A 13,676-nucleotide genomic window follows, 5' to 3' on the forward strand; every position below is an offset into this window, starting at 1 on the left:
AGCGTTAGGACTTTACGCTGCTATGACGTTGGAGCCGTAGTACGGCAGGTTCGAATCCTAGCTAAGGCGACTTTTTTTAACCGTTTTTTTAAATTTTTACATATTTATTATTGATTAATACACTTTTAAGTAATGTGATTCTTCATTTTTTTTAAATTACTTATACGCCCATTCAAAATTTCAGCTAAATAGGAAAAAAAGTTTATAATAATATAGTATCTAATGTTGTTTAAAAAACCCTTCGTGCGCGAGTCCGACTCGCACTTGACCAATTTTTTGTCCTTTTTTAAATTATAGGAATTGTGACGCTTTTGTGCCATTCTTGTTGTTTCTGATGTTTCGAGTATACAGGGTGAGTTTCCTACGATGTTCTCTATGGGTATCTCGGAAACTACTGGAGATAGAGACTCAGTTAAATAGGGAAAGAATTGCAGTTTTGTGGGGTCATAAATATGCGCCTTTCAGATTTGCGAAAAAGTTCATGGCTTACTAGATATTTCGAAAAAAACAAATTTTGGCTATTTTAAAAATTGTCCCTAATTCCATTATAATCTATTTTAGACAAAAAGTTTTCAGATAGAAGTTGTAGATAATCACATCCCTAATGAGATTGTGTTCTCCGATTTTTTCTAAAGCCTGTCATTTTTGACACATGACACAAACATGTTTTTTTAAATGGAAACCATAGTTGGCCATGACTTAATAAAAAGCGCCATTTTTTAGGTTTTTCAACGATATAAGCTATAATATGTTTCTTTCACAAAATTACTGAGTTATAGCCAATTCTTACCTTTCTTGACTAATTCACTTAGTTAGCCATGGAAACAAGTTCAATCGTCGTTGCTCTCAGAAATGTGAAATTGTCACATCCAATCTTTGTAAATTGAAATAAACAAAAATTGTAATTAAGAGTTTTTTAAATGAAGAAAAACGTGTAGGATTATTGGTTCAACTTTTCTTGGCCATACAGTTTCGAGGATACGTTGATCGGTGAACATTACGTTTTTTAGAGAACGGTTTTCAGGACATGTTAGAAAAGTTAAATTAGATACTCGCGCATTAATAGAGTGGTTCCAACATGACTTTCATTATGACACACCAACCCCCCCCCCCTAATTTTTTAAAATAGCCAAAATTTGTTTTTTTCGAAATATCTAGTAAGCCATGAACTTTTTCAAAAATCTGAAAGGCGCATATTTATGACCCCACAAAACTGCAATTCTTTCCCCATTTACCCGACTCTCTATCTCCAGTAGTTTCCGAGATGCCCATAGAGAACATCGTGGGAAACTCACCCTGTATATTCTAAATCTTTATATTAGGATATTTGTTTCAGCATGAAATTGTATTATTACAATTAATAGATAGCTAGTAAATACCGGAAAATCTGTCAAGGAAAAGATGGTTGGTGATTCTTTTTAATTTTATTACACGCTACAACATCGACTTCGCTTCCACCCGACAAAAGACCAACCCGTACATATACACATTAAACCGTACATGCACATACGTCTGTACATCCAGGAAAGAAGAAACGTAATGTACATAGGCGACGTTTGGAGGCTCCCGCTCTCACATAAGGCCGCCTATATACTTGCTTCCGATCGATAAAACCCCTAGTCTCTCGCCGTATACACACCCTGCCCTGCAGCTCTCTCTCATTCAATTCATTACATAAATCCCAAATTACTCCACACCACCGCAAAGTGGACGCGGGCGGGTGGGCGGCGAGCCGCCTCGCAGCAGAGCCGACGGCGGCGCCACCTGCAGCTAGAGGACGGCCAATTTGGCCTCTTTGCTGCGACGACGGATTTGTCGAACGTTCGTCGTGAAAGGGATTCTTTGACCTTTCTAGGATTTTATTAAGACGTAATATTACATTGCTATATCATAACAGGGGGTTTTCCATAACTTTTTTATTAATTTTTGTTTAATAAAAAAGTTTTTTTTTGTAACTTCCTGTTTCACCGGAAATGACTATAACTTTTAATTTTTAAACGGCACCCTCGGTATATTTCTACTTTATTCGATAGAAAATGACACTCTGAATAGAATGACATATCATATGTCAACTTTTGACATTTTCGCATATGGTTTAATTGTAATTGTAACACGCGGTTCATAACGACAATTTGACTCGAAATACCAAGTGTGTGGTATCAATATATTCATAAAAAATGCTTTTCCAAATATGCTAATGAGTCACCCTTGTTCCATTTGAAAAATTGACATATGTATGATTAAAAATACGATTTGTACATCTTTTAACCGGCCTAGACAAGACACGAAACCTATTAGACGATCAAAACTATTTTCCAAGGCTACTTGATTAAAACTTAGTGGATTGAAAAAACTGGATTGAAATTTAAAATAGGATATGTTTTTAAGCGATAATGTCAAAAGTTGACATATGATATGTCATTCTATTCAGAGTGTCATTTTTTATCGAATAAAGTAGCAATATACCGAGGGTGCCTTTAAAATCAAAAGATGTAATCATTTCGGTGAAACAGGAAGAGACCAAAAACAATTGAATACGTCAATAAATCCTAATTTATGTCATATACCTACTAACATACAAATCTGTTTTTTTTTATCTGAAAAATAAAAAAGTTATAGGGTTGAGCCACTTTTGAGACGACCCGGTATATTAAAAATATTGTTTCATAATGTAATATCATTTTAAAATTCTTGTATGTTATTTTAGATTCTGAAGATAATTTTAGAATAAACCGGAATATATTTTTAATAAAAACATTATTAATTATTAACAGGGTTATAATTATGATTTTGTTACAATGTAAGTAAGTAAATAATGTAATGTAAAAGAAAAAATTCAGATTTTACATTTTACTAAAATATTATCTAAATAAGCGCCTTTCTACAACGCCACTGACTGCCAATGAGTAAATTGAGAGTTGCTTACAGGTCAAAAGTCGTTTCAAGACTTAAATGGATTATTTAAGTCAAATTTCTTGCAAATTTGGCACTGGCGAACCATATTTTATAGTTTTTGAACAGAAAAAGTCAATAAAATAAACACTTAAGGACTACAAGCTAAGAAAATGCGTTAATACAGCCGGGGAGATAGCGGCAACAAAGCTTTACCGCACACGTGCGACACGTACTACAAGGTAATAAATGAATGAATAGGCTCCCTCGCCTCTAATCGGTGTTGTCATATTGTAAAGAACTTATCCTTATTAAACAGTATCCGACTTATAATTTAGTAGTATAAGGACTATTTAATACATCTATGGAATATTAAAACCTACTTTATTAAACTGTAGTATTAATTTCTCAATATATGTGTATAACAAGAAAAAAATATTGATAATATTAAAGACGTGACAACATAGGCTGGATGAGGAAGGCTCGGTCGACTGTACCCAGAAGTAAACATGTGTACAAAAAAGGTTGTTTGTCCGCGTTGAGATGTAAATAGTGTAGTCTATATTTTATTTTAAGTCTATGCATATGCCATTCAAAAAAATATCCATATTGTTCAATTGCCACTAATAAAAAAGACTTAAAATAGGGAAGAATTAGGGCATAACCCCAAAAGTTATGTCAAATCATCGAACTTGACATTTGAAAAGTTATGACACATTTATACACATTTATTATGTGTCATCCATGGTACAAGGAAAACAAGGTATGATATTGCGCAGGTTGGTCGCTACGTCACAGGTGATAACAGGCGCTATTGGTCAGCACGCTCCGCGCGCCAATTCAAATCATTAAGATATTGTAATGAACCTGTTTTTTTGTTTATATACCGTCATTGAACTATCGCTAAGCAAGTTACTGTGGAGCAGTGCGTGAAGAGTCAGACTAGGAGGCGAGAGACCGGAGTTCGAATCTCGGCTGGGGCATAACTTTTTTATTTATTTTTTTAAGTACTGTTGTATTCTATAGTTTATTTTTGTAGTATAAAAAAAAAACAATTTATTCTGTAATTTTTTAATCTCCGGTATTAATATAGATTGATTGTTGGTACAATACCTCATTTAATATAAAATATTATTCTACTTTTTGAAATGTATCGGGCCCTAATTGTACCTAAAAGTAATATATTTTTACACTAATATACATATTGTAATCTATTTAATATTTCAGTCCCTTAAAAAGTTAATGTGTATTGAATAATTGCCTACCATTAAAGGAAATGTGAGCTATAATCCTTGATGGGCATATTCTGGGTATGCAAATACTTCCTCTAAATTTTGGGTTTCGTTCAACCGATTTATTCGCAAAACCTGAAACATCTGCATATAAAAAGAAGCACAGGTCACTAATTATAATAAACTTCACCCTTGGAATTACTTCTATTACAATTACAATACATTCATCTGCATTGGCATTTTCTACTTTTAGATGGGAAACAATCAACTTCCCAACATTTTTTAAATGATGTAACAATTCCTCTTGTTTTCCATAACTTTTCCATAGATATCCTCATCTCTGTCCTCATGTCAGTTCAGAGACGATTAACATGAAAATTATTTACCATAAACATCGCAAACTAAAAACCTAATAAACAATTTTATACCGAATATAGAAATAAATTTAGTATTCTTACCTATTATCGTCCAAATCCATGTTAATAGATAGGTAATTAATATTTTGGATTTTTGTCTTTTATTTTTAAATATATCTTTCGAACTGCTGGTTTTAGTAATTATTAAATTAAACGAACTAAAAAGTCAGAAAAAATAAACAATTCTTAACCATAACCTTAAAAAATGCAGATCTCTTGCCAACTTTCTTTATTTTTTATTTATTCCTTATTTTGACGTCACAGGTGGTATGCGCGAACTGAACGAAATTGGAGCCGCTATCAATCATACCTTGTTTTCTTTGTACCATGTACTACAAGTGTGCTAATTTCTGCATTAAGTTCATTAGACCGAAGGAATTCGCTCCGATTCGTTCTTTCCTTCTTCCTTCAAGGAAAGAACCATGCGACGACCGGTTTCGGGGTTTCAGGATTTATCCCCATTTATCCCCAAACTTTGCTGGATTGTTCGACCTGACAAACAAAACGCATAAATCGCACTTGAGCACGAAAGATACCACTACAATGGCGAGGACTAAATGTTCTCGCCATCTAGCAACAGTCTAGTCGCACCTACTGTACGAATCGTACCACCATAGTCCAAGAAAATAGGCCTTCAAATACGAAGTTTGATATAATTTACTTTGAAAGATCCAGAAAACGAATTGTTAAAGATTTTTTAAATTCACCCCCGAGAAGGGATGAAAAAAATAAATAAAATTAAGAAACGGTATTTGTACCACAATGGTATGTTCTGGGGTGGTGAAGAAGAGACTAGACGTATTTTAATCACACACTAACATTTATTATACTAATTATACTAACTAAAAAACATATGTAAATGTACAGAAAAAAATATATATATCGTCTATGTTAAAAGTCTCTTTTACACTGGTTTCTGTCGCGCGGGACGCGGTCGCTTCGGATTCTTCTTGCGACGTTGCCGGTACGCGTCATACCGCCCACCTTGAATGGTTGTAGTCATTTAAGTCATTCAACGCAACCACAAAACCGATGCGATAACTATTAGTGCGGGTCACACACGTTACTCTGCTACAGGCAAAACGCATATTTTGCGAACCGCACGTTTTGCGACGCCTTTTGCCGTTTTTATAGTCACTACACGGACAACACCATCCGCACCTGGATGTATCTCCGATATACGACCCAAAGGCCATTGTAATGGCGGTAAATTGTCATCCACTAGTACCACCATCTCACCCAAGGACACTCTGGTTGGGGTCGAATGTCCTTGGCCTGATCGCTGCTGAAGCTCGGTGAGGTAATCTCGTGACCATCGCTTCCAGAAATGCTGCGTGATCTGCGTCAGATGTTGATACTTGGAGAGACGTCCCGTGTTCAAATGGGAGAGGTCGGGTTCAGGTACCGCTACCAAGGAGCTTCCAATCAGAAAGTGGCCAGGTGTTAACGGAGTTAAGTCGTCGGGATCGCTCGACAATGGCGAGAGCGGCCGCGAATTTAGACAAGCTTCTACCTGTACCAAAACCGTATAAAAGTCCTCATATGTCAGAGTAGATTGACCGATAACCCTTCGTAAATGGTATTTGACAGCTTTAACTGCCGATTCCCAAATTCCGCCGAAATGGGGAGCGCGCGGGGGGATAAAATGCCACGATATTTGTTCAGTGGCACAGAATTCTGCAAAGCTATTCTGGTTTTGGACTTGCGTAAAAAACCTTTTTAATTCGTGATTTGCACCAATAAAGGTTGTGCCATTATCTGAATACATGTTTAAGCATTTGCCCCTTCGCGAGATAAAACGTTTGAATGCATTCAGGAATGAGTTGGTAGTTAAATCCACCACCAATTCCAGATGCACAGCCTTAGTAAACAAACATATAAAAACACAGAGGTATGCCTTTACAAGTTGTCTACTTCGTGACAATCCTACCTTTATAAAAAAGGGACCGGCATAGTCCACGCCACAGTTAAGAAACGGTCTAGAGGGTGTTATCCTTTGTTCAGGCAATTGCCCTAATAAGGTATCGACCGTGATAGGTTTTGCCTTAAAGCATATAACGCAATGTTTTAGTGCTCTTCGAACTTTATTTCTACCCGCAATAGGCCAAAAACGCGTACGCAAATGAGTTAATAATGCTTGAGGACCCGCATGCAACAACTTACGGTGCTCATAAGTTATCAACAGTTTCGTTAACTTATGACCCTTAGGAAGAATCATTGGGTGTTTGAAATCAAAATCGAGATTTGATCTTTTCAATCTACCGCCACTCTTAGTACACCCTCATTGTCCATGAATGGATTTAAATTTCTTAGTTTACTTTTAATATTTACAGCGCGCTTATTTTTCAGACTGGATATTTCTTCGCGAAATTCGTGCTGTTGAGCAAGCTTCACCAGACATTTCAACGAGTTGTCGAGTTCTTGCGTTGTTAAAGGGCCTTTTTGAGGCGAAATCTTTAATGTGTTATTTTTAAACCGCAAAATATATGCCACAACTCTCTGAAACTTTAAAAAAGAAGAAAATCTGTCAAATAATGACGTATCAGGTTTAGTAACAACCATAACCTTACTAATATTTTTCCTTTCCGGAACTTCAGATATCTTTATTGGCATACTTGTGGGCCACTTGTAACTCTCCCATTGCATCCAATGCGGGCCGTGCCACCACAACTGGGAATCGTTTAATTCGGTCGGGTTGATGCCTCGCGAAATTATGTCCGCAGGGTTATCTTCCGAGCGTACATGTTTCCAACTGTATTTATCGGTCAAATCTTGAATCTCCGCAGCTCTATTTCCAACAAATGTCTTCCATTTGTGAGGCTCATCGAGGATCCAAGTGAGTGTTATACTGGAATCGCACCAATAGAAAAATTGGTCTACGTGCAATTTCAACGACTTGGTTACAAGGCTACTTAATTTTGCACTTAGTAACGCTCCGCACAGCTCTAAACGTGGCAGAGTCATGGTTTTCAACGGAGCCACTCTGGATTTTGCGCAGAGTAAATTGCAGTTATACACTCCAGAAGCATCCTGTGATCTTAGGTAAACGCATGCTCCGTAAGCAGATTCGGATGCGTCACAAAATGAATGCATTTCGACCTTGATTGGACGATGACACATCACATGGCGAGATATTGAAATATTTTTCAGCGATATGATTTGATCCTGATAATATTTCCAGGCAGTGTAAATTTGTGAGGGCACACTCTCATCCCAGTCGAGGGAGAGTTGCCATAATTGCTGGATTAGAATTTTTGCCCTTATTATTATGGGCCCTATCAATCCAAGCGGGTCAAAAATTTTGGATATAAAAGACAAAATAGTTCGTTTGGTTACGTATTTCTTTCTATCGCAAATGGCATGTAAACTGTACTGAAAGGTGTCATCCTCACTATTCCACACAATTCCGAGTGTTTTCGTCTCTTTATTTTCCGAAAAATACAGTTGGTTATTTTCTGGCATGTTTGGCTCAATAATTGAAGCCTCGTTGGATTTCCATTTTCTCAGTTCGAAAAGTCCTTGAGATAAGATGCCTGTGATATCTTTTTTAATTTGAAGCACATCTTCTATGGTGTCGCCTCCAGAGATTAGATCATCCACATAGAAATCTTCTTTGATTACATTACTTATTTTGGGGTTCCGTTTTTGATTTTCAAGAGCTAATTGATGCAGACATCTGACTGCCAAAAAAGGCGCACACGAAGTACCATAAGTCACTGTGTTTAAAGTGTAAGCCTTCAGAGGCTCATCAGCATTCTTCCTCCAAAGAATTGATTGAAGATGTCGCTGATTATCATGCACATTTACTTGGCGGTACATCTTTGCACAATCAGCTGTTATGACATATTGATGTTTTCGGAATCTAAGTATAATGGAAAACAGATCCTGTTGAATTGTAGGCCCTGTCATGAGTGCGTCATTAAGTGATAATCCTGATTCCGTTTTCGCAGAAGCGTCGAACACAACCCTGACCTTGGTAGTTGACGAGGACTCTCTAAAAACACAAGTATGCGGGAGATAATTCAACGTTGGATCTTCAGTATGAACTTCTGACATGTGGCCTAGCGTTTGATATTCATCAAGAAAGTCGGCATATTGTGCGTGTAACTCAGTGTTACTGCGCAACCGTTTTTCTAAAGACTTAAACCGCTTTAAGGCCATTGATTTTGACTCGCCTAACTTTGAACTGTCTATTTTTAATGGCAGTTGAACTGAAAATCTTCCATTTTCTTCACGTTTATGATTTAATACAAAATCATTCTCACAAGCCTTTTGCTCTAGGGACCAAACTGGTGATGATTCGACGTGTTCTATTCGCCAAAAGTTTTCTAATTGCTTTTGTAGTTCTGAATTGATAGAAAAATGACACACTGTCTTGCTTGGGATATTTACTGAAATGTTAGCTTGACCCGATAGAATCCATCCCAATTTGGTCTTTTGCGCAATAATCTGAGAATTTGTTAATTTTATCTGTCCAATACACAGCAAACTCCAAAAAATTGATGCGCCGAGTAAAGCATCAATTTTGGATGGCACATTGCACGATGGATCAGCCAATTTTATATTTTCTGGTATCTGAAGATTCGAAAAGTCAATGGTGTTCAAAGGCAGATTATCCGTAATTTGATCTATTACCAAAAAGGAGAGATCTGTTTGGAAATTATTGTGAACAGATTTAATGGTTGCCTGTACTTTATGGGAAATGTCTAGAGAAGCTTTACTCAGCCCTGAGACCGCAAGGTTTAATGTTTGCTTAGACAAATTAAGTTTCTCACATAGTTCTTTCGTAATGAAGTTACTCTGCGAACCTGAGTCCAGTAGGACCTTACATTGGTGATATCTACCAGAACTATCACACATAAAAACAATTGCTGTCGATAACAAAATCTCATCATTTTTGAAGGTAGTATGAGCTGATACTGATTTTTCTTGAACTGGATTATCAGTGCTTTTATTATTTTCAAAATGCAAGAGTACATGATGTTTTTTATTACAAACCATGCAAAGGTTTTCGGTTGTGCATGTCTGATATGAGTGACCAGCACCAAGGCAATTTGCGCATAACTTATGTTTCTTAGCCTCAGCGTATCGCGTCTTCGGAGACAAACTTAAAAACTTATCGCAAATTGTAATTTTGTGAGTTTGTTTACATATGACACACGCGGCCATCGCAAAATAATTTTGAGATTGCTCTTTATGATTAAAACTTTTTGTATTTTTGAAAGATGAGATATTAGATGGACTTTGTGATTTATTTTCCGGTTTTTTATAATTTATTGTTTGTAACAGAATGCACCTTTTATGAAGAAAATCGGTAAAATCCTTTGTTGAAGGTATAGTTAAGGGTTCCGAGACTACCTCCCACTCCCTTCTGGTGGAATTGTCAAGCTTTGAACAAATTAAGTATATAAGTAGAGTGTCCCATTTGTCAACAGGCTCTTGCAATGATTCTAGTGCTCTCAAATTTTTATTAAAATTATCTAATAATTGCCTCATACTGACATGTGACTCTCTGCTTAACTGAGGTAGTTCAAAAATTGCCTTTACGTGATTGTGTATAATGAGGCGTTTATTGTGATATCTATCCTTGAGCAACTTCCATGCTATGTGATAGTTTGGAGAAGTAGTTTCAAGACCAGATATCACATCAGCTGCCTCATTCTTTAAAGAACTGCGAAGATAATGAAATCGCTCTATATCGCTTAAAGTAGGATTGTCATTTATCAAGGCATTGAAAGAGTCATGAAAACTCATATATTCATCATAATTACCGGTAAAAGTAGGTAAATCTATTTTCGGAAATTTAATACCTGGAATATGGTGTGGAACCACCTGTTGAATGGATTGTGCTGAGTTTGAATTAGTCAAATTTAATTCTAAAATGCCGTTTGCATTTGCAATCACTTGATAATATTTATCTTCAAACTCCGCACGTTCGTCAACGTTTGTGTCCTCGCCATTAACCTCCTCATGCATCTCTATTTGCATTTGAACCTCATCGAATTCTTGCCACAACCTTTGACATTGTGCCATTCGTACTTTTAATTGATCATACTCATCATTGAAGTTATTTATAAAATTTTCAAAACGCGTAATTTGACCTTTTATATTACCTCGCTTTTTCTTAAGAGTTTGTAAATTATTAGGATTCATTTTTTTTATTTACTTAAGAAACAATTAGTTATAATATTTAAAAATAATAAAATAATACTATCGTAAAACTATTTCGGATACGGGCAAAAACTCTGAACTTTATACGGAATTAGCGCAAATAGAAACAATCTAAATATAATGCGGATAAAAAGGTTTATACGACCTGGTGAATCAATGCTCCTCGACGATGTTTCCCTCCAAAGCGGTACGGAACCATTCGATACGCTGAACACCCTCACCCACGGCTTAGATCCTTTTTCCTTGAATTCGACAACGCTGCCAATCTCGTCCCATATGATCCTTAAGACGGCGTTCTAGCCTCGCGATTCCACTCTATCGCGCTCTCTCTGACGTACAAGGGTAACTCCCTACGAACTTGACGCCTGGGAACAAGGCTACTGCACCGGGAAGACTCTGGAAGACGGTCTCGAGTTAATGGCTGCTTCGTCGGCCGGCGAAATTACCGATACACTTTACGATTTTCGCTGATTATCCGGCTCGAAGGACCATTGTACCACAATGGTATGTTCTGGGGTGGTGAAGAAGAGACTAGACGTATTTTAATCACACACTAACATTTATTATACTAATTATACTAACTAAAAAACATATGTAAATGTACAGAAAAAAATATATATATCGTCTATGTTAAAAGTCTCTTTTACGCTGGTTTCTGTCGCGCGGGACGCGGTCGCTTCGGATTCTTCTTGCGACGTTGCCGGTACGCGTCAGGTATTTTGGTAAACTAGAAAAAAAGTTCAAATAAAAGTAGTGGAGCGTTACATTTTACATAGAAATGATCTCTATATTTTTTTTGCTCAGATCAAAATTAACCGAGATAGGATGGCTAGACCCTAGCTTCTAGCCACCCTAGTAGTAGGTGATAGTAGAAATTTAAAAATTATATAAGTTGCTGAAAAATTCATATACATATTTAACATTTTTATTCAATTTGCTTGGGAATTTATACATTATACAAAATTATAAATTATACATTAAGATTTTTTTTAAATCACAACGAGAAGGACTGAAAAACATAAATAAAGTGTATTTTTTTCCAAATTGCAGAGAAACTATAAGGACTTGAAGAACATGTTACAATAAAAGATGTCCTCTAGCTTCTAGCTACCCTATCTCGGTTAATTTTGATTTGAACAAAGAAAGTAGAGACGAACGATATTTTTGTACGATTTTTGCGCCACCTTACATGGTCACCACATGCATGCAACCGACAAAAAAACAGGGTAGGTTAACTTAACGACAAAACGAACATAGAAGCTGAGGTGACGAGAAATCAGTGTTTCTCCCGAATGTACGGGATGCGGAAAATCGATAGTGTAATGAGAAGGAGGAATTGTAGTAAAAGGTCGGTTTTATGCGGCGTTGCCGAGACGCGGTGTGAGGACTGTAGAGAGGTGAGGAGATGTGAGGTACAGATGCTTCATCCTTAGAAAGATGGAGCGAGCAGATCTCTTAGGTGAAGCTTGATAATTTAAGGTACAGTTTGATAGAGTTGGAGAACATTATATATTATTATTATAATTATATATATATATTTAACATTATATATTATAATTATATTTAACGTTTTATGTAAAACTGGCTAAGTATTTTTACACAAATGAAGAAGGAAATTAAAGATAAAGGATTATACTATATCCGTATTATAGTACATTTTTAGTACATTTTTAGAACTTCTTTATTTTTAAAATTTTGATGGTCAACATCAACAAAATATTCCATATGTTTGTACTAAATTTTCTCGAAAATAAAGACATAATTTAAAATTCCATTACAATACGGAAATAGATTGAAGTTTTGTGATTACAATGATATATAATTTGTATGGTTTTGTAACAAATTGCTCGCTATTTTATGGCAAACGCTGAAGCTCTGCAAATATATGATATCTGATATTTTTAATTATTTTTATTTATATATTAATTACTCTTTTCGATATAGTCTATAAGTAATTATATTATTTGTCAAAAATGTTGCCGACCTAGCATTAAAATTTTATTTCCTTAAGTTCGATCGCGATTCAACGTAACGTGTTGGATAGGGTTTCCACCTCAGACCGGAACGGCCTTTAAAATAGCAACGTCGCATTTGTTCTTGTCGCCGATTACTGGCCTTGTCTTTTATATAACCCTTTGCCGTTGCCAAGTCTATTTCTTATTTCTCTATTAGACGACATGGTTTAAGCTATATTATCATTTTGAGAATGTTTCAGTTTTAGATTGAGCTCAGAAAGTAGTGATGAGCTGTAAAGACCAAGTCTCTCTTGTAGTTAATAAGTAGTCTCGGTTTTGAGCGGTCATGGTCAGCAGTCTTGGTCTTCCTGCAAGACTCTTGCAAGTCTTTTGCATTTTTTAAATAGGTTTTTACTTGGGGCACTTTTTACATAAAAAAATATTTAAATAAAAAGTATTTTTAGTAATTTAATCTAAATAAAACTGTAAGGAAAGAAATTTTTTGAATATTTGTCAGGTGCCTCTCAAAAGTGGTTCACCCCTATAACTTTTTTATTTTTTCAGATAAAAAAACGAGATTGGATATGTTAGTATATGACATAAATTAGGATTGATTGACATATTCAATTGTTTTTGGTCATTTCCTGTTTCACCGGAAATGACTACAACTTTTGATTTTTAAATTACACCCTCGATATTTTTTTACTTTATTCGACAGAAAATGACACTCTAAGTATTGTATTGTATTGACTAGGAGTGGGTCCCATGGGGGGACCTCCACTGAGGCCGCGAGGGCCTATTGTGGCTCAGTTTCTACACGCTCTAATTTACAAGAGCGTCAAAGTTCACCCTCAAGACCCAGCCTCCTAATATAGGCCGTTATGTCTGAGGGCGATATGTCTCCTAGGTCTGATAGGTCTAGCATGGGCTTTGCCAAACATCTCAAACCTGGTCCTGCTCCCAGCGGGCAGGTACACATAACGTGCTTCATTGTTTCGTCATCTTCCATA

General features: G+C 36.1%; 2 protein-coding genes across 2 annotated transcripts; both read right to left on the bottom strand.

The window, feature by feature from the left end:
• Positions 1 to 5,603: 5,603 nt before the first annotated feature.
• Positions 5,604 to 6,308, bottom strand: LOC115890518. The gene has a single exon (XM_030910763.1). It carries the CDS (start codon positions 6,306 to 6,308, stop codon positions 5,604 to 5,606), a length of 705 nt encoding a protein of 234 aa, XP_030766623.1.
• A 485-nt stretch (positions 6,309 to 6,793) lies between these two features.
• LOC115890519 lies at positions 6,794 to 10,693 on the bottom strand. The gene has a single exon (XM_030910764.1). The coding sequence runs from the start codon at positions 10,691 to 10,693 to the stop codon at positions 6,794 to 6,796; it is 3,900 nt and encodes a 1,299-aa protein (XP_030766624.1).
• Between the last annotated feature and the right edge of the window lie 2,983 nt (positions 10,694 to 13,676).

This window comes from Sitophilus oryzae, unplaced genomic scaffold (assembly GCF_002938485.1).
Source record: "Sitophilus oryzae breed Bouriz unplaced genomic scaffold, Soryzae_2.0 scaffold_87_pilon_pilon, whole genome shotgun sequence".
In the NCBI taxonomy this organism is placed as follows: domain Eukaryota; kingdom Metazoa; phylum Arthropoda; class Insecta; order Coleoptera; family Curculionidae; genus Sitophilus; species Sitophilus oryzae.

What these genes read in the sequence shown, in the direction of transcription:
- LOC115890518 (XM_030910763.1), bottom strand. Translation starts at nt 6,308, where the DNA reads ATGTATTCAGATAATGGCACAACCTTTATTGGTGCAAATCACGAATTA.
- LOC115890519 (XM_030910764.1), bottom strand. Translation starts at nt 10,693, where the DNA reads ATGAATCCTAATAATTTACAAACTCTTAAGAAAAAGCGAGGTAATATA.